The sequence below is a fragment of the Electrona antarctica genome (assembly GCF_951216825.1).
Source record: "Electrona antarctica genome assembly, chromosome: 6".
Taxonomy (NCBI): Eukaryota; Metazoa; Chordata; class Actinopteri; order Myctophiformes; family Myctophidae; genus Electrona; species Electrona antarctica.
In genome coordinates this window covers 16,822,387-16,842,733 of record NC_136811.1, presented here as the reverse complement: position 1 = coordinate 16,842,733, position 20,347 = coordinate 16,822,387, and the positions used below count along the sequence as shown (strand labels likewise).

General features: G+C 43.3%; 2 protein-coding genes across 2 annotated transcripts; both read left to right on the top strand.

Moving 5' to 3' along the window:
* Window positions 1-6,720: 6,720 nt before the first annotated feature.
* LOC306924976 (NADH dehydrogenase [ubiquinone] 1 alpha subcomplex subunit 9, mitochondrial-like) lies at window positions 6,721-7,881 on the top strand (the record flags this gene model as incomplete). The annotated part of the gene is made up of 1 exon (XM_079503655.1): window positions 6,721-7,881. The coding sequence occupies exon 1, from the start codon at window positions 6,730-6,732 to the stop codon at window positions 7,879-7,881; it is 1,152 nt and encodes a 383-aa protein (XP_079359781.1). The 5' UTR covers window positions 6,721-6,729.
* Window positions 7,882-10,400: 2,519 nt separating this feature from the next.
* Window positions 10,401-13,254, top strand: LOC306924975 (kelch domain-containing protein 3-like; the record flags this gene model as incomplete). The annotated part of the gene is made up of 2 exons (XM_079503654.1): window positions 10,401-11,486; window positions 13,246-13,254. The coding sequence occupies 2 exons, from the start codon at window positions 10,401-10,403 to the stop codon at window positions 13,252-13,254; spliced, it is 1,095 nt and encodes a 364-aa protein (XP_079359780.1).
* Window positions 13,255-20,347: the final 7,093 nt, after the last annotated feature.

Below are 20,347 nucleotides of genomic sequence, written 5' to 3'. Positions count from 1 at the left end.
GACGCGACTCAGACTTGCAAATGAACCAAATTGGTACAACACATGGATCTCTTTCCATGTGTGGAGCTGACTATCATCACCTGGATCTCCATATATGAAGATCACGACACTGACCTCATCAAACCCTGGATAGCCATACATGGAGAAGACTGGATCATCACCTACATCTGCATATTTGGAGCCGGCAAGCAAATCTGACCTCACTGACACCAGATTAATAGTTTAACTCGTGCTTCTCAACTGTGCCGTATTAAGAAGATCTGTTGTTTCATGCCTGAAAACGTCAATTAAAAAAGAGAACAAAAGGGCCATATATGGGCATTCTCAGACGATGCCCTAATACAATCCGTATTGTGACAGTCTCATGATAACCAGTGTGGTTGCTGTGACGCGAGTCACACTTGCAAATGAACCAAGTTGGTAGAACACATGGATCTCCATATGTGGAGCTGACTATCATCACCTGGATCTCCATATATGAAGATCACGACACTGACATGCATATGTGGAGCTGACTATCATCACCTGGATCTCCATATATGAAGATCACGACACTGACATGCATATGTGGAGCTGACTACCATCACCTGGATCTCCATATATGAAGATCACGACACTGACATGCATATGTGGAGCTGACTATCATCACCTGGATCTCCATATATGAAGATCACGACACTGACCTGCATATGTGGAGCTGACTATCATCACCTGGATCTCCATATATGAAGATCACGACACTGACATGCATATGTGGAGCTGGCTATCATCACCTGGATCTCCATATATGAAGATCACGACACTGACCTGCATATGTGGAGCTGACTATCATCACCTGGATCTCCATATATGAAGATCACGACACTGACCTGCATATGTGGAGCTGGCCAGCAACTCCACATCTGACGTCACTGACACGGTGACACCAGATGAATAGTTTAACTCCTGCTTCTCAACTGTGCCGTATACCTCTCGGTAAGACCCAACGATGCTTCTCGGTAACATTTTTATTTTAATTAATCACTTAATTATTATTTATTTTTTTCTATTCTTTTTTCACCTAAACATCATCATTGATGTTCATTGTTTAGTCTTGCAATGCCATTGGTCATGATATTTGCATATAAATACCCCCCACAGAGGCACAGATTTACACAACTTCAAAATCTCTGGACAATTTCTAATCAAAATTGACCTATGACCTTTAATCTTTAACTCTGATAAAAATAACTAAAATGCATGTAATACATATATTTGTGTGATCATTAGAATGTCTAGAACATGTATCATGTATTATTGTGAAAGATATCCACCGAATGTAAATTATTAATTTATTATTATTATTTTAATAATTATTATTAATGTGCATAACATTTTCATTAAACTTTTTTTTTTAACATATTTTTTTAACATAAGTCCTAGTAGTACAAAGTAGTAGTAAGGTTGAAATCTCTTTTTTGCAAGTAGAAATGTATCCGGGTCTTAAGTGGTGGGCCTGTGGTCATCTTAGTGGCTAGGAGGTCCAGTGAAAGGCCTACATACTCTCCCAAGATGGAGGAACAACATTTTACAATCTGGGAACCCTAGGCCTCTCTTGATATGTTCTTTCCCAACTCTTGGAGAGTATTTAGGCCTTAGTGCCAAAGTTTGTGCTATTGCCATTGAGAATGCATTTAAGTTAAATAACTCAGAAACTACAAATCATTTCAAAGTAAAAAGTTCCAGCATTTGTCTTCACAGTAAGCTGAATTATAAAATGTGTGAATGGAGTTTCTAGGTGAAAGTGATTTTTTACGTGCCATTGAGCCCCATTATAAATGTATCAAATTTGAAAGCACTATATTTCTAAAACTATGAAACATTTCAAAGATTCCATTTCAGGCAAACATGTCCACTGTAAGATGAACCTAAATAGGTTTGAATGGGGTTTCTATACGTGTAAGTATGTAGGACTAGTAGCATGCCAAAGTTTGTGCTATTGCCATTGAGAATGCATTGGGCGTTTAAGTTAAATAACTCAGAAACTACAAATCATTTCAAAGTAAAAAGTTCCAGCATGTGTCTCCACAGAAAGCTGAATTATAAAATGTGTGAATAGAGTTTCTAGGTGAAAGTAATTTTTTGACGTGCCATAGAGCTGCCATTGAGCCCCATTATAAATTTCTCAAATTTGAAAGCACTATATTTCTAAAACTATGAAACATTTCAAAGATTTCTTTTCAGGCAAACATGTCCACCGTAAGATGAACCTAAATAGGTTTGAATGGGGTTTCTAGATGTAAGTATGTAGGACAAGTAAGACGCGTGAACGCAGGAAGCGAACACAGCTGTTGTGGCAGTCTGACACACACACACACACACACACACATACACAGAGCTTTTTTCCCCTCTTTTTTTTGAGTTTTTTTTTTTAAAGTTTATTGTTTTTTTTGCTTGCGTGCGTGCGTGCGATGCACGTGCGTGCGCGCGTGTGTGTGTGCATGTGTGTGTGCGTGCATGTGTGTGTGTGTTTTTGTGTGTGATACAGCTGCACCCTCTGGTGGCGGGGGTTACAGCGTGACACACAGACAGACAGACATGATCTGCTGGGTCTCATAGTAAAGGCTCACTGGCGTTCGCAACTAGTAGCATGCCAAAGTTTGTGCTATTGCCATTGAGAATGCATTGGGCGTTTAAGTTAAATACGGGGAGCAAATATGACAGCAAACTCATATTTTCTCCCTATTCCAAAGCCCCCCCAGGTACATTATATATTTAAACTATTTTCAGCAATGGTACACTTATTTTTTCAGTGGGTAGATCTTGTTGAGCTGGTCATTTTGAAAGTAGATCTCACGTCATAAATGTGTGGGCACCCCTGTTCTAGCCCCTAGGATGACCCGAGGCCCACCACTTAAAAACCACATGCTACGGTGCCCAAATCTGAATTTAGGTGCTCAAATGAACTCAAACTGAAGCAATTCAGTAAAGGCCAACACTTCCTCCTGGGGTCATTTTAGGGGCTGGGACCTCCAGTAAAAGGCCTAAATACTCTCCAAGAGTTGGGGAACAACATATCAAGAGAGTGGAGTGGTAGGCCCTTGGATTGACCCAGGACCAGTGATTAAATGTACCCCACTGAAAAATAGCAGATCTACAAGCTCGTAGCGTGGCACTCGGTGCCACACTACGAGCTTGTAGATCTGCCCAAAGTTGAAGGGCTTCAACCTTGGGTACTGGGTAGCTGAAGTTGAAGCTCTGCCCTTCAACTTTGGGCACTTTTACATGTAGAATGAACCAAAGTTGAAACAGTTGCAAGGGGGACATCTTTGGGCCTGGGGTCCTCATCGTTGGATATGTTGTTCCCACAACCAAGAAGAGTATTTTACCCTTTACTGGAGGTCCTAGGCCCTAAAATGACCCCATGAGGAAGTGTTGACCTTTACTGAATTGCTTCAGTTTCAGTTCATTTGACCACCTAACTTCAGATTTGGGCATAATTACACCATTGTTTCAGTTCCAGTTCATTTGACAACCTTCTTTCAACTTTGGGCACTTTTACATGTAGGCTGACCCAAAGTTGAAACAGTTGCCAGGGGGACATCTTTGGGCCTGGGGTCCTCATCATTGGATATGTAGTTTCAGGTAATTTGACCTTCAGATTTGGGCACCCTAACATGTGGTCTTTAAGAAGCTCTGTTGTCTTTGTTGTTTTTGCCCTTTAGGGCGAGGTCTCTTTTCGCCCTCAGGGCGTCTTACTGGTTTAGTTATGTGAGCACAATGTTTGACAACAGTCAAACATTGCCGGCTTTGTGTCCTTGTACAGTATATGGGCTATTTTTGAGGGGCGCTAGACCCAGCTATGTCCAGCTTTTGGTGTATGTGCACAAACTTTGTCCTATGCATACATTAAATTCCCATTGACAATGAATGGACAATTTTACGTCATAGTATCTATATTACGTCATGATGATGTACGATGATAAGAGTTCCCCCCACTTCACACAGGTGTGATTTTTGAACAGTATAATATAGTAGGTCAGCGATTCTTGAGTGAGTTCTCGTCTAGAGCTCCATATATGGGGACAAAAGTGACACAGACAGGTGGGTATAATAATAGGAATAGGTCATTTGACAAATGGCACTCAAACACTATGACTCAGACATAACATTGGCATAAAGTTTTTTAGTTTATTTATTCGCACGATAAAATCAGTACAAAAATGTAACTTTATTAAAAGAGAAAATAGGTGCAGGTGAGAAAGGAAACCCATAAAAGGCTTATACATTGTTCTCACCTAAAATAATAAACAAATAGTAAGTTAACCAAAGTAATGTGTGTGTGTGTGTGTGTGTGTGTGTGTGTGTGTGTGTGTGTGTGTGTGTGTGTGTGTGTGTGTGTGTGTGTGTGTGTGCTCGGTGCGTGCATTCGGTGCGTGCGTGCGTGCGTGAGAGTGTGTTTGTGCGTAAGTGTATGCGTGTCACAGTCCAGGGCTGGACTGGGACAAAAATTCGGCCCGGGCATTTTCGCGTGAATTTGGCCCAGACCGGCCCACCACAACCAGCGCGCAGATAGCAGAAACTCTACCACCCACTCCGTCGAGGCACACACACACAAACAAGCCCTAATACCACCACTTTTACAGAACAACATAAATGATACAAACAGTGCCGGTTCTAGGCGTTTAGTGGCCCTAAGCAACATAATATTATGTGGCCCCCCCCCTGCACTGCACCGCCGGGGGGGGGTCAGGGGGGGCGCTCCCCCCCCCCCCCCCCCCCCCGGGTCCAGAAAATTCTGTAAATTTGCCATGAAAATGCTTCAATCTGGTGCACTTTGAGATCAAAATTAAGAGGTTAGATCAGGCCGCCAGTTGATATTAACCTGCGGGCCGCATTAGGTGAAGGTGGGGGCCACATGTGGCCCTCAGGCCGCCAGTTGATATTAACCTGCGGGTCGCATTAGGTGAAGGTGGGGGCCACATGTGGGGGCCCAGTGTGGAGGGATGGTATGACAGACTGACTGGTATAAACAGTGCCCCCAGTGGGGAGGGATGGTATGACAGACTGACTGGTATAAACAGTGCCCCCAGTGGGGAGGGATGGTATGACAGAGAGACTGGTATAAACAGCGTCCCCAGTGGGGAGGGATGGTATGACAGACTGACTGGTATAAACAGCGTCCCCAGTGGGCAGGGATAGTATGACAGACTGACTGGTATAAACAGCACCCCCAGTGTAGAGGGATGGTATAAACAGCGCCCCCAGTGTAGCGGGATGGTATAAACATCCCTCAACTGTAGACTGGGGGCCACATGTGGCCCCCAGCCTACAGTTGATATTAACCTGCGGGCTGCATTAAGTGAAGGTGGGGGCCACATGTGGCCCTCAGGCCGCCAGTAGCCCATGTATGGGATAGGGGATACATTAAAAAAAATATATATATATCTTCTCCCTGTGATGTGGCCCCCTCAGTGGTTGTGGCCCTAAGCGACCGCTTATACCGCTTATGCCTAGAACCGGCCCTGGATACAAACCAACAGACAACTACACAACCCTTTGTAGAGGGTTTATTTGTCACTCACTGATACAGGTACAGTGAAATTATCATGATAGTACTGGCAGAATGGCAGCACGCCCGGACCTTTCCTGGTGGCCTGCCGCCTATTGGCCTGCCTGCCTGTCTTTTTTTTTAATCATGGCGGCCCCCTAGGGCGCGGCCCACCGGGAAAATGCCCGGTATGCCCTGTGGCCAGTCCAGCCCTGTCACAGTCTGTGTAAGTGTGTATGTGTATGCAGATTATGGCTACATTATACGGTAGAATCAAGTGGAGAGGCTTGATTAATCAGGCTATGTTTAAAGTTACTGACCGATCCAACCAATATTCCCATATATGGACATGGTCATATACTGACGACATCAGGAATCTCCATTGTACTGTATGGGCAAAAACATGTTTCACTGCATTCAAATGCCATTGTAGCTAAATATAACCATGCAGGTGTGAAAAGACAAAAGAGTAACCTTTCTTTCACATATTGAAACAACACAAGGAACAAGCAGTTAGGATTCCATAACACGTTCTGTTGAGAAACAGCCGATCTGTCCAGGTTCATTTCAAAACACCAGGCCATAAATAATACATTTTAGGACAGACCATTAATAATATCTGCCCTCGGCACGAGATTGGACATGTCTTGTTTAGGGCCTAGGAGTCTAGGACCTAGGAGTCTAGGACCCATCTAGAACTCCATATTTGGGACACTTAACCATGATCAGGTGGCATGGATGACTCATCATGACCGCATCACGACAACAAAAGAAAGTCAGATGGACCTATTGTATAGTACACTTTCTACTGATTGCATACATTAGAGCTCCTGCAGAACCTCCAGACTATCCAAGTCTCTTCCCCCTTCTACAGGTCTTCCAGAATAACCTTGCAACACCGTATGGAATTCAGACACATTACTGTCTCCACACCCTTGTTGACAGTCCCTCAAAATCCTAACCCTTGTATCACAGGGAGATTGTGTGTCCAAATTCTATTTGGACACACTGTGGCACGTTCCTGGTCCTAGTCAACCACTTACCTTTTCTTTGAGACATTTTCTACACTATATTGTTTTCATATTCTTGTGATATAGAGCAATTTGATATACACAAATTGTCCCCCTGGAGATAATCACAATTTGTCTCGTCTAAAGTTGTCTTGTCCGAGGTCCACCCCACTTGCTGTAGTTGTAACGATGGCGACCGCTGTGCTAGTCGGCCGTCCTGCGAGTGTCTTTACTAAGATAACAAGCTCCTGTTCCCCTGTGGTTCTGTCGGCCATCCCAGCAACAGTCCAACAGAGGAAGATCCACCACAGGGACCACACCGTTATACCCAAAGGGAAAGGAGGTCGCTCCTCCTCCAGTGGAGTTGCCGCCACGGTGTTCGGGGCCACAGGCTTCCTGGGTCGATATGTGGTCAACCGACTGGGCCGTGTGGGCTCTCAGATTGTAATCCCTTACCGGTGTGATCAGTATGATATCATGTACCTCAGGCCCATGGGAGACCTGGGACAGATCCTCTTCATGGAGTGGGACGCCAGGAACAAAGACTCCATCAGGAGGGCTCTGGAACACTCTAACGTCGTCATCAACTTGGTGGGCCGAGAGTGGGAGACGAGGAACTGTCGCTTTGAGGACGTATTCGTGTCCATCCCTCAGCGGATCGCCAAGGCAGCCAGGGAGGCTGGCGTCACAAAGTTGATCCACATGTCCCACCTGAACGCAGACATGCGCAGCCCTTCCAAATATCTGAGGAACAAGGCTGTGGGAGAGGCTGCTGTGAGAGATGAGTTCCCTGGCGCTATCATCCTGAAGCCCTCTGAGATGTTTGGAAGGGAGGACAGATTCTTCAATCATTTTGCCAACATGCGCTGGTTCGGCAGAGCTGTGCCTCTCATCGCCATGGGGAAGAAGACAGTGAAGCAGCCTGTGCATGTGGTCGACGTAGCCAAGGCCATCGTCAGTGCCGTCAAAGACCCAGATGCCAACGGGAAGACTTATGCCCTCGTTGGTCCCAACCGTTATCTGCTTCATGACCTGGTGGAGTATATTTATGCCGTCGCACACAGACCTTTTGTGGCCTACCCACTACCACGGCCACTTTACCACCTTCTTGCAAATGTTTTTGCGATGAGTCCATTTGAGCCCTGGACCACCCCAGACAAAGTAGACAGGTTCCACACAACAGACATGAAGTACCCGGGACTGCCCGGTCTGGAAGACCTCGGCATCGTTCCTTCCTCTGTAGAGCAGAGGGCTATCGAGGTCCTGCGTCGCCACCGTCGATTCCGTTACCTGGAGGCTGAGCTGGACGAGACCAAGCCAGCTAAGACTGTTGCCGATTAAGCTGCTCTGTAAGACACGACAGTGTCAACTTGGCTGCTGCCAGTACTAGTACTGTTCTATCTTTATTCTGTATATAAATACATATATAGGCTGTTGATCTATAGGATGATCTTCTGGGGGTTGGGGGGGGATTCCATGCCTCTGATTGTTTCTGATTGTTTCTACTTCAACTCATGCGTTGCCACCACCATGTCCTCACCATGCTATAGGCCTACCCATGTTTCATGGTGACTGGTGAGTGGCAGTGTGAGCTCTCCTTATGAGTCTCCATAAACTGCTGCAGGAGCAGGACAACAGCTTTTATACTGGGAAATGTGGTCGAAAATAAATGCATCTAAATGGCATTGTCAACATTTTTCACAGTAGTTGGAATTATCGGAGTAGAAAGTAGACAAACCTGCAAGCAGTGTGTATTTGATAATAAGAAATACGTTGTTGCGCCCCTCTTGAGCGCTCCCCTCGGGCGACTGTCCCAGGCAACAACCGTTCCTCTCCTTCCCGTTTGAAAGGCCCATACTGGGGGGACACTGGGACACGGTCACACGCAATATAAAATAAAATAATCACAAAACTACTAGTGTCATTTGTATTGTTGGCCTATTTCTACCATATAGAGCAACTTTCGTTCAACTTTGACGCACCTGTCACGGAACTATACTTTTTGTGGGAGCTGCTTGCGTAGGGACATTGTTAGTTGTTACGTTGTGTAACTGAGTGATATAGTAGTGGACCACAGCTCAGAGCCTTAGATATTACATGGCTCTGCCACAGCTTACCATACAGCCCACTAGAGTGCACACTGTCCTCCCTGGTGGAAAAGTCTGATGAAACACTTTCACTGACGCAAGGTTACTACGAGTCCATGGTGGGAAATATTGCTCTGCGTTGCTCTTAAGTCTTAATTAAAGAACACAAAGAAACAAGCAAAACGAACTAAACCTATAACCTTAAATCAATAACAAACAAAACATAGGGTCGTACTCGTATGGAAAAAATCACACCCGTGTGAACTGAGTGGTGTAAGGTCTGATATAGACTGATCAGCTGTGGTCTGACGTTAATGTCTGACGTAATGAAATCACACCCGTGTGAACTGGGTGACCATAGCAACCATGCTCATTTTTGAGTGGTGTAAACCACTCCTACAACTGGCTTTTGTGTGCAGAAAAAAATGAGCATGGTTGCTATGTTCAAAATAATTTCTGACGTAATTAAATCACACCCGGGTGAACTGGATGACCGTAGCAACCATGGTCATTTTCTCTGCACAAAAAAAGCCAGTTGTGAAATCACATCCAGGTGTGATTTCATTACGTCAGATCAGAGCTGATCAGGCTATATAATACCTTATCTTATATAATACCTCACATCGGACAAAAACTCCAGCTGAATCAACTTCATGGTCACAAATCATCACATCAGAAGACGAGTCTACCTAGCCAAAGATCTTTAACGTCAGACATTACGTCAGACCACAGCTGATCATGCTATATAAAACCTTACACCACTCAGTTCACACGGGTGTGATTTTTTTTGGTACGGACAGACAGACAGACAGACACGTAAACTAACAAAGCCAGTTGTAGGAGTGGTTTACACCACTCAAAAATCGAGGGGCGGTCGTATCTGATGTCGTATGCGTGACTCCGTCAAATTCAAAGGAAAAGAGCTTGCTGTTTTTTCCTAGATTGCAATGGCATATATGCATGACATTGTTTATCATTTGTTTGAAATGGGCGTGGGCTTTTAACCTGACTTCGTGTCCTTATTATGTCATGGTCCTTGGTGTTCGAGCCAATTTTAAAGGGCCGTAACAACCAGTGGTTCCCAAACTTTTTCATGTCAAGGACCCCCCAAATTGACACTCATTATCCCCGCGGACCCCCATTTGAAAAGATATGCCAGGGACCCCCATGCGAGACGATTTTTACAGCTCTAGCAGTGATACTCAACCATTTTAATGTCAAAGACCCCCATTTTTACATGCATTAGTCTACGGACCCCCATTTAATGGCATATCCATATCTGGTAAACCCAATTTATATTGTAAAATCAATGTTAATGTAACTCTGAAAGTGTACAAATGGTTCCATTTGTACACTCTCAGAGTTACAGGTTCCAAACTATTATTTAGCTGGGTACCCCCTGGAGCTCCCTCAAGGACCCCTGGGGGTCCCCGGACCCCACTTTGGGAACCACTGATCTAGACTATAAGTGCACAGTCAAGTGATCAAGATGGATCTGTTCGGATATGTCACTGATGTCATACTTAGATGTGACTTCACCAGTACGACACGAGTAATCTATCCAGCAGGATAAAAAGTACTGCAGTTTAAGAGAGTCCAGATGAAATCCATAATCTACAAGACTAGCCTCTTGACAGCAGATATCTTCAAGACTTTTTTCGTCAAGCCTCTTTCGACTAGATTCTAGAATCTCAAGCTCAATTGGCTCTTGATTCTTCTACAGAGCAACGAGACACCCAACAGGTTTACTTCAATTCAACATTGTTGTGTTCAATGTTTCATTGGACGGTGAAACTGAAGGGTCCACCAGAGAAACAGCACTGTAATGTAGCAGTGGGATACAAGGGACAAGAGCTGTACTTCTTTGGAGACAACACTGTCGAACTTCAGGATGAGATGGAGATTGCCGTCCATGTTTTCAACACTGTGTCTTTGAGATGGAAGAAATTACCTCCAGTGATATCTGGAAAAGGAGAACGTCACCTTGAGATTCCCACTAGGCACCGCGGCTACACAGCTGTGCTGATAGAATACATCGCCTACATCTGGGGAGGGTATCCTTACTGCAATGTGCTTTATGCATTTGATGTCGACACCCACAGATGGTTCAAACCTCAGGTGTCTGGGACTGTTCCCCCTGGGAGGACCCACCACTCAGCCTGTGTTTTGGGGAAGGCCATGTATATACATGGAGGATACAACGGCTATATATACATGAATGATACATACAGGTTGGACACCACCACAATGATTTGGTATTTAATTAACGCGAGAGGCACTCCACCACGTGTTGGCAGTCACTCTGCCACCATCATCGGGACAAAGATGTTTGTATTTGGGGGCCGTGGAGGCTGTAGAGATCTGTGTTTGACACATAGAGAAGTGTTTGACACAGAAAACAACCTCTGGCTGGACACGCCTTCTACACAGCTTCTACCAAAAAGACGAGCCTGTCATGCAGCTTTTACCTACAATGGAGAGCTGTACATATTTGGTGGCTTCGCCTACGACCCCAGAAGCCAGACCCTCGATCTGTGGAACGATCTGTGGAAATTCAGCCCAGACAGCTTCTCCTGGAAGAAGGTTGAGCCCAAGGGGAAGGTCCTGTCTCTGATGCATAGGAAGTGCTGTTGCATGGTGGGAGATCGTATCTTCTTCTATGGAGGAGGATTATACTCAGATGATCTGTACTCAGATGATCTGTATGTCTTGGACTTAAGTCCTAGTTTGAAGACGTTATGCAAGCTAGCAGTTATTCAGTATGGTCTGAAGTGGTCTAAACTCCCACACAGCATCAGGTGGGAACTGACAACCTTACTAACAGTAGAAGAACTAGAAAAAGTGCCCCTCGGGGCACAGGTCTCCACCAGGATAGGAGCGTTTTTGAAAAAATGTCAAATAGCATTTCTTCCTTCAAAGTTTCACCACAAACGGAAGCTGTGTTAATTATTTGCGGCAGTTTGTACAAAACGTGCCACTCCGGAAAACTTTGGAAGCCAATCTTAGCCAATCAGGATGGAATATGAGAAATCAGACAGACCCGTCTTTGTCACATGACATGGGCAGTGACAGGGAGTCACCGACATACGCAGCCGAAAACAGTACTTGCGCTCTGCTCGCGCAAGTAACAAGTTTCATGGCTTTTGCCAATTTGACGTAAATTGTGATTGGCCAGAATGAGATGACGTATGATGATGACGTATGATGATAAGGGCTCCCCTCAATTCACACGGGTGTGATTTTAGTTTTACAAAAAATTCACATACAAACTAATCGTTAATTTGATGCAATTGGTCATAAAACCATACCACAGGTATGTATGCACCGAGTAGCCAACGCTATGCAGAGTTATGTACTTCACGGCTTTTAAGAGCTCCAAAACGGCAGAATGTTGACATATCGTGGTCTAATGGGGGTCGGACTGATGCGTGCTAGTTAAGCTAGCTTGCATCCGAGTTGTTCCACCGGGCACCGGTAAATATGGATAAAGCTGCTAGACAATGCCAAATTAATGGGTAACGTTGTATGAATGCAACGCCGTAGCATATCGTTAGTTAACATTAGGTAACGTTAGGTAACGTTAACCTTTGCTAGAAACTGCGATATTTTGCAGATGCAGATTGATAATACATTGAAGTAACATTGGTTATTATCATATTTTTCCATAATAAAGGGGAAAAAGGCTTCTTACCGCGTCCGCCTTCCGCCATCTGGGAGGGACATACGGAGGTCCCTCCGTTTTAAGTCGGGTCGTGAAACGCCTTGGTTTGGAGGGGGTTCTAGCCCTAACCCTAGCTGCAAAGAGAATTGAGGAACCCCTATCCCCTCACGTGAACGTGCATCAGCTAGGGGGAGGGCTAAGGGCGAGGGAGAAGGGGGGAATTGAGAAGGGGCCTTAAACTGGGATTTAAGATTTTGGTCCATAGATTGTGTGTAGAACTTTTCAAAATCAGGTGTAAGCGGGTGGTGCATACTGGTCAAAGTTACAGATGCGTTTCGCGAAAACCGTCAGAAGGACAAGAACAAAACATAGAAATACAATGAGGGACCTATTGGACGTTTGGGCTTGGCCCCTCAAAAAACATTAGAGATATTAGATTAAATATTAGATCTTTTTTTTAATCTGAATAATGTTTATGCCAGTGATGTTTGAAGACGGTTAGATGTGTATTTAATTGGAGGAGCACTTAACACACAGCGTGCTAACGATTCTGATTAACTGCATGCCCCTCAATGCTACGATGATAGCATTGGACGAGCAACCTTTTCCTAGGCCGGCAGCAAATGTTCTCTTATAGCGAGAAGCACACCGCATACCTCAAAAGAAGCTGAATGTAAATGGATTTTTACATGAAGACTTTGCATCCAGAGGGCCTTAATGAAGATTTGTCTCTCTGTCTCTCTTGCTTTTCATACGGTTCTCCATAGCTGATGTACGTGTGCCGATATTTGTATGTATTCACCATGAACTTTTCTATACTTCTGAATTTTTCTAAAGTTGTAAAGTTGTGTAGATGACTTGTAACTAAGATTCTCTATCCTTTAAGAGTGATTTGACAATAATTCCTTGATGTCTTTCTTTGTGTATGTAGTCTTTCATGGTGTTCATTTCCTGTAGGCCCTCTAGGACAAATAAAGAGGATGGTGCACGGAGGTGCGGCCCACTCTCCTGCGGGAGGTTTGCACATGCTCAGTGTAAACAGGAACTGCGATGATGGAGTGTTCCAGCAGAGGTGCTAGAGGTGCATGACAGTTGCTGACCCTGAACTGAAATAATAAAAAGGATATCACAAAAAGAGAATAGTACAAAGTTGATTTTGTTTTTATTTTAAAAAGTATATCAATTTAACATAACTGTGGAAAAAATGTTGTGTATAACAGACTGAAAGATAAAGGACAAGTACATTTAGCCATGTTCTTTAATTAGTACATGTGTCAAACTTTTATTTTTGTGAAATGACAAACAAACATGGAAACTGTTCATTCAAGTGCTGTGGATGATATAAAACATTTGAAAAGGGAAGGGTGACTGCTGTTTAATTCTCAACTGTTCTGGATCTCATTATTTACATGAAAGTTATGAGCTTTCTATCTAGCACCTCTGCTGGAACACTCCATCATCGCAGTTCCTGTTTACACTGAGCATGTGCAAACCTCCCGTAGGAGAGTGGGCCGCACCTCCGTGCACCATCCTCATTATTTGTCCTAGTAGGCCCTTGGTCTCCACACAGTGCTAATGGGCTGATTGCTGACACTCTGTGCCTTCAATCAGCCTCTCTACCATTGGTTACCTCAAATAGGCCTCCTACTTATAGCCAACATGTGCAACCTACATTCAGTGTTGATGGTGAGGACCTAAATTCCTCTCCCTCTGTGTCACTTTATTTTCACCATGTCACTTTTTGTACTATAAGTAAAGACTTTTTTTGTTTTTGCATCCAAAGAGGTTAGGTTCCTCCTTCAGGGTTAGAGCCCCTTCTTTTTGCTTATGGACTTTCATGCTGGCCTCTCGCACCGGTTTACAGCCCTAGAGTAAGCCTAGTTGCAATTTGCAGATTTTTTAATAATTGGATGAATCTAGAGTTGCAATCTGCTTGTATTAAACGACTTTAAACTCACCAACATTGCAGCTCTAGGCCAAGCTTGAATTATCCTCTTTCAATCTGCCAAGCTTGTGTTTCATAAAAATCAACCATAGACATGTTATATGAGCTACTTTCTGTCAAGAAATTATCTGCAGGTGATACTTTTTTGAAGTGTTGGAGTTTGGAAGCACTCGTCGAAGTCACTGAACCACCTCTTTCGCATTTGCACATAATGCAGGAGGCAGAGCAGCGCGACCCATTAATACAAACGAGTGCTTCCAAACTCCAACACTTAAAAGAATCACCTGCAGAGAATTTCTTGAGAGAAACTAGCTCATAACATGTCTACGGTGGATTTTTATGGAACAAAAGCTCATAATTCAAGCTTGCCCTACAGCTGCAATGTTGGTGAGTTTAACGTTGTTTAATACAAGCAGATCACAAAAGCAAATTGGATGAGTGGGGAGTCAAAAAAAAGTCTATAGTTGCAAATTGCGGCTAGAGTAAGCCTTGAGTTTAGAGTGCACTTCCCTACCTCCTTCACCATGTCTGTGGGGGTCTTTTTTTTACCTTGTCGTCCATCCAGCCCCCACAGTACTTTATGATGTATATGAAGTGACTTTCATCCCATCCCAACAACCCAATAACTCCCTCACTAGCTCTCTTATATCTCATCTAGGATCTGGGCGGTGTTCCTTCAAATCACTATCACGATTATATCACGATTGAGCTTGTAGATCGGCTAGAAGAAGAAAAATAAAACATGCTTCTAGATGATTAACCTACACCAGGGGTGCCCAAAAGGTAGATCGTGATCGTAGATCAGAAAGGCTGTGCAGGTAGATCACGTGACATGCCAGAATATTTGATTTAAATCTATAAAAACAATTTTTGGCATCTGCCACTTGAATTAAGGTGACTTGATTGACATCAAAAGGGCCTCTAAGCTCAAACAAAATAATCAATATTTTGTTTTGAAGAGTTGCTGTGCACAAAAACATCTGTAGCAAATGGAGGAAAAAAAACAACCCTAACCTATTCCATTTCTGCCCCTTATTTCCCATTGCAAGTGCGTTTGTCTTATATGTAACACCAGCTCCGCTATACCAAAGCCCCCTCAGGTACATATTTAAACTATTTTCAGCAATGGTAATACTTTTTTCGATCTTGTTGAGCTGGTCATTTTGAAAGTAGCTCTCAAGTCAAAAAAGTGTGGGCACCCCTGACCTACACAAACAAGATTAACTCAGTTGTTGTACTAAACTAATTTTAATTGATATATTTTTGGTTAATTAGTCCCACTATCATCCTCCATGTTCCTGTTGTGTTTGACCTTTGCAGGCCTTTAGTCCAAATGCTACGCTGCACAAACATGGATTCCACCTACACAGGTGACGCCGTGACGGCCATCTAGCTGCCAAGACCTCTACAGAGGGGTGAGACCCCCCCCACACACACACACACACACACACACACACACACACACACACACACACACACACACACACACACACACACACACCCTCTGACTGGATCAGTATTTAAATAGGCTCTATATGCACAGAATAGCTCATCCTACTTCCGGGCGCGCCTCCTTCCCTATGAGGTGTTACTAATTATTAAGGCTCTGTTCCATTCTGGTCAAACGGGACCTTTTTTTGCACAGCCTGGGAGTCAATGGGCACTGATGGGACGCTTGTTTTCAACAAAGATGGCGAAAGCAAACATTCTTTGTTCTGTACTTATACAGAGTAATGGTACTGCTACTGAGCATGTTGTCTCACTGGAAACGCTGCTACACCAGTGGGTAAGTGTCATTGAGGCCCTGTACAGGTGTGTAACTCTGAGAGGGTACACATGGAACCAAGGGTCCATTTGATTTGGTTTCATTTGTACACTCTCAGGGGTACCACTGTACACTGAATGGAACAGAGCCTTAACCCTAGAACACTAAACATATTTTTTGTTATTTTTTGCCCAACGTAAAATATTCCATAAAACATATTTCTCATCAAAATATATTGAAGTACAGCAATACATGGCAACTCGAGCTACTCTTCTTCAATATTTCATCATGACTTTTCACAAAAAAATAGATTTCATGGGGGTCCATGATCTTGGAAGCAATATGGGTAATACTGAAAAGTGTGTTTCTGTTGGGCATGGGCAGTATGCTTTTGTTTAATAATAACAAGATAGGGGCAAAAGAGAATGCCACAGACGAAAAACAGTCTAAGTCCACACTATTTATCCATAATGTATAAATGATAGATAAGGGGTCAGGACAACGAGGCCTTTTCGTGGAGGGGTCAGTCTGAAATTTGGACTTAGACTGTTTTTCGTCTGTGGTACTAATGATAATCTTAATTGACGAATTACCGTTACATGAAGTCTTTGCTGAAAATGTGACTGGATATATGTAATGTGTTGATCAAACCTAAGTTTATTGTCCAGGGTGAGTCCAAGATATGTGAAACTGTCAACCTGTTCTACTGTTTTCCCATTAATGAGGAGTGGATTAAGTCCAGTGTCGGTTGTTTCAATGACCAGTTATTTTGTTTTGTCCGCATTCAACTCTAGATAGTTGTCCGTGCACCACTGTGTAAGATGAGAAATGGTGTTCTGATAGACTGTAATAGTTATTGTCATGGAGCAGTCCGAGAATGGCAGTGTCATCAGAGTATTTAAAGTATGTGATGTTGGTGGGAGAAGAGCTAATACAGTCATTTGTGTACAGTATAGTGTGTAGACTAGAGGAACAGGGTTTCAAGTGTACCGGTATGATGGTGGATGTTTTCCAGAGCGTTGGTACAGATGCTGTCCTGTAGAACTCCCAGAATATGGAGTATTAGAATAAGAATGGGGGAGAGCTCCATGGCGCAGAGCTTGCGCGGTGCCATCCGGCCCTGGCGCCTTGCCAGGCTTCCACCTGGCCAGCAGCTGTTGGACATCCTCCTCTGTGAAGGGGGGATGTGGCGGCTCTTGAAAGGGGCTCCTGAGCAGCTGGCTCACCAGTGGTGGGAAAAGGTGCTCACATTTATTTATCTATTTAAGTAAAAGTCTGGAAAACAAAATTTACTTGAGTAAAAGTACAAAGGTATTGGTATCAAACTGTACTTAAAGTACCAAAAGTAAAAGTACTCATTGTGCAGAATGTCCCGTTTCACAAGTTCAAAATGTATACGGTTTTTGGGGGCTTTTCCCTCTACAGTAGGTAGACAGGAAACGGGGAGAGAGATGGGGAGAGACACAAGAAAGTTCATCTGGATCGGGACTCGAACCCGCGACACACTGACATGCTGGATTACTAGCCAAGGTGCCCGGACTGCTAAGCCCAGGCCAAAATAATATCTTTTGATTGTAGATCTGATTTTCAAATGGCCGAAATGTATATAGGGCTGAAGTGGTTAATGTGTTTTGTAATAATAATCAAAATCTACAAAGTAACTAGTAACTAAAGTTTTCATATAGGCCTAATTGTAGTGGAGTTCCACTGATATGTAGTTAAGTGGAGTAGAAGTAAAAGTATTGGAAATTGGAAATACTCAAGTAAAGTACAAATACATAAAAAATCCTCAAACTACAATTATTGTAGCTACTATAGTTACTTGATTACTAGATTTGAAAATAGCAAAATTGAGTACTTTTTACGTTTGGTACCCTAAGTACATTTTGAGGCTAATACATTTGTACTTTTACTCAAGTGCATTTTGAATTCTGGACTTTTACTTGTAACATAGTATATTCCTACATTGCAATATTGATACTTTGTACATTGTGAGTACTTTTTCCATCACTAGGATGTAAAGAGTCACTGACTCAGGTGGTTGAAGAGTCAGTCTATTCAGCCCAAGTTTTGCTGGTGTATAAAGTGGAGCTTTTGTGCCCTCTACTGACAATAACATGTTATTGCTTCACTTCTGCTGTTGTCCTGACCTGTGTCATTGTCTCCACCAGGCCGAAGACAGGCCTTCGGCCTATGTTACAACTTACAGGCCTGTTACTGGTAGGATCACATATAAACCCCTATAAAACAAATTGCTCAATACCGACAGCCGGTCAGCAAGTGGATTCATGAATGTATGTATATAGACAATATTTTAGGCCAATAAAAACGACTATATACCATATTTCTTATCAGAATGTCAATGCCAGTGATGTTTGAAATTAATACATCATGTTCTGGTTCAATTGGTGTTTTTAACTGAAGGAGCACTATAAAAACTATAATTGAAATGTTTATATACTGTGCCAGTACAGTACAGCCTCGCATAGCCAGATCTCCACAGCTCCCCGAGTGGGCAGAGCTGTGAAAGGTCTTGCTATGCGAGACTAGCACCAACCTGAGACAAATTGCCTGGAAAACAGACAGAGCTAAATGATTACTTCATGCCCGGCTTGGGCCGGCTAAGAGGAAAAACTTTTCACGCATTTTGTGCAAACACACCTGCAATAAAAAACAAATCAGATTCTTTAAATGCTCTATGCAAAAATGTGTAAAATAATAATAAATAGAGCAGGTCTGACCTTTTTGTCTTTGTCAGCTGGTGGTCCCAGACTCCCAGGGCAAGCAAACTAGAGCAGGGCTCCCTGTGGTGGAGCACAGCATCTGTAGTCTCATTGACTGGTGGGGCAGCTCAGTGAAGACGACCATGATCTGTGCTGGAGGAGAGAGCAAGTCTGCTTGCCATGTGAGTACCTAACTATCACTTCACACCAAAAACAAAGGACAGCACTTACTGTACTGTATTCACGTGCTGTACACTGTGAAATCAGTATGACGACAGTATACAAGTCCAAACATGAAAGGGAGTAGGGATAACATTTAAACGATGAAGCCCTGGAGAATGTGATGCCCATGTGTTTCTTCTCTTGAGTCTGAGTCTTGATTGCATAACAAGGTTAAACAGTTTGTCCATCTCATCTTACTATTAAATGAACAAAACTCTTGTCAGTCTGTCCTCATCCATTTTACTCCTCAGGTTGACTTGGCAATTGATATGAAATTGCATTGCATAAATGTTTTTTTTCCTATTAAGCAGTATGAAGCCAAGCAGATCTACAAGCTCATAGTGCAGCACCGCACTATGAGCTTGTAGATCTGCTATTTTTCAATAGCTAAAGTGTAACAGAATGCTTAAAACACAAAGGGGTTCCGCAATCCTGAAAATCTAGTCTGTTAGCTTAGATCTACAAGCTCATAGCGCGCCACCGAGTGGCGCGCTGAGCTTGTAGGTCTGCTATTTTTGAAAAATCGTAAAAATGTGGCGCAAATCTTTGAATATATATTCTTTCAAAGTGAATGTTTTTAACTCGGGTCTAAATGGGTTAAACCGTTTCAGTTTGCACTCTTGAAATGTGCAGCAGACTATTCAATAAAGATCCATAACGTGATTGAAACCGATTAGCAAACATAAAAAGTTCTAAAAGCACACTTATCTACATAAACTATTCCTAAATTTGATCAGATACAAGATAATCATATTAATCGGAGGTATAGGCCATTTAAATAACTTCTCATTAAATATATTTAACCACAAACTCAATCATCAAAAACAAATTAACCACAACAGAAACCACATTGAACCAATTTATTCATACACGAACAGTTGAGTATTGAGTACATTAGTATCTTTAGCATAGCATTTTGCTTTGACCAACAGCTGCTAAAAAGAAAAAAAGAAAAAAAAGGAGCCAAACAGAATCCTGTTGCATCCTTTCCAAAATAAACAAATTTGAGTTCTCCCGTCTCCCAGCAAAATGTGTAAAGTACCCTGGCTTTCCACTTGGGGGCGACAGCGAGACGCTGCCACTGGACACGATGCCAACCGACATGAACTTAACTGAACGCAACTTATTACAACTAACTCTTCAAAATGCAACCCTCCTCCCTGACTCTTCACAATGCAACCCCCCCCCCCCCCCCGACTCTTCACAATGTAACATAATATATATATAAGATAACCCCCGCCTCCCCACAACCCACCCCATGTACCCCCATCGTTCGTGTGTGTGTGTGTGTGTGTGTGTGTGTGTGTGTGTGTGTGTGTGTGTGTGTGTGTGTGTGTGTGTGTGTGTGTGTGTGTGTGTGTGTGTGTGTGTGTGTGTGTGTGTGTGTGTGTGTGTGTGTGTGTG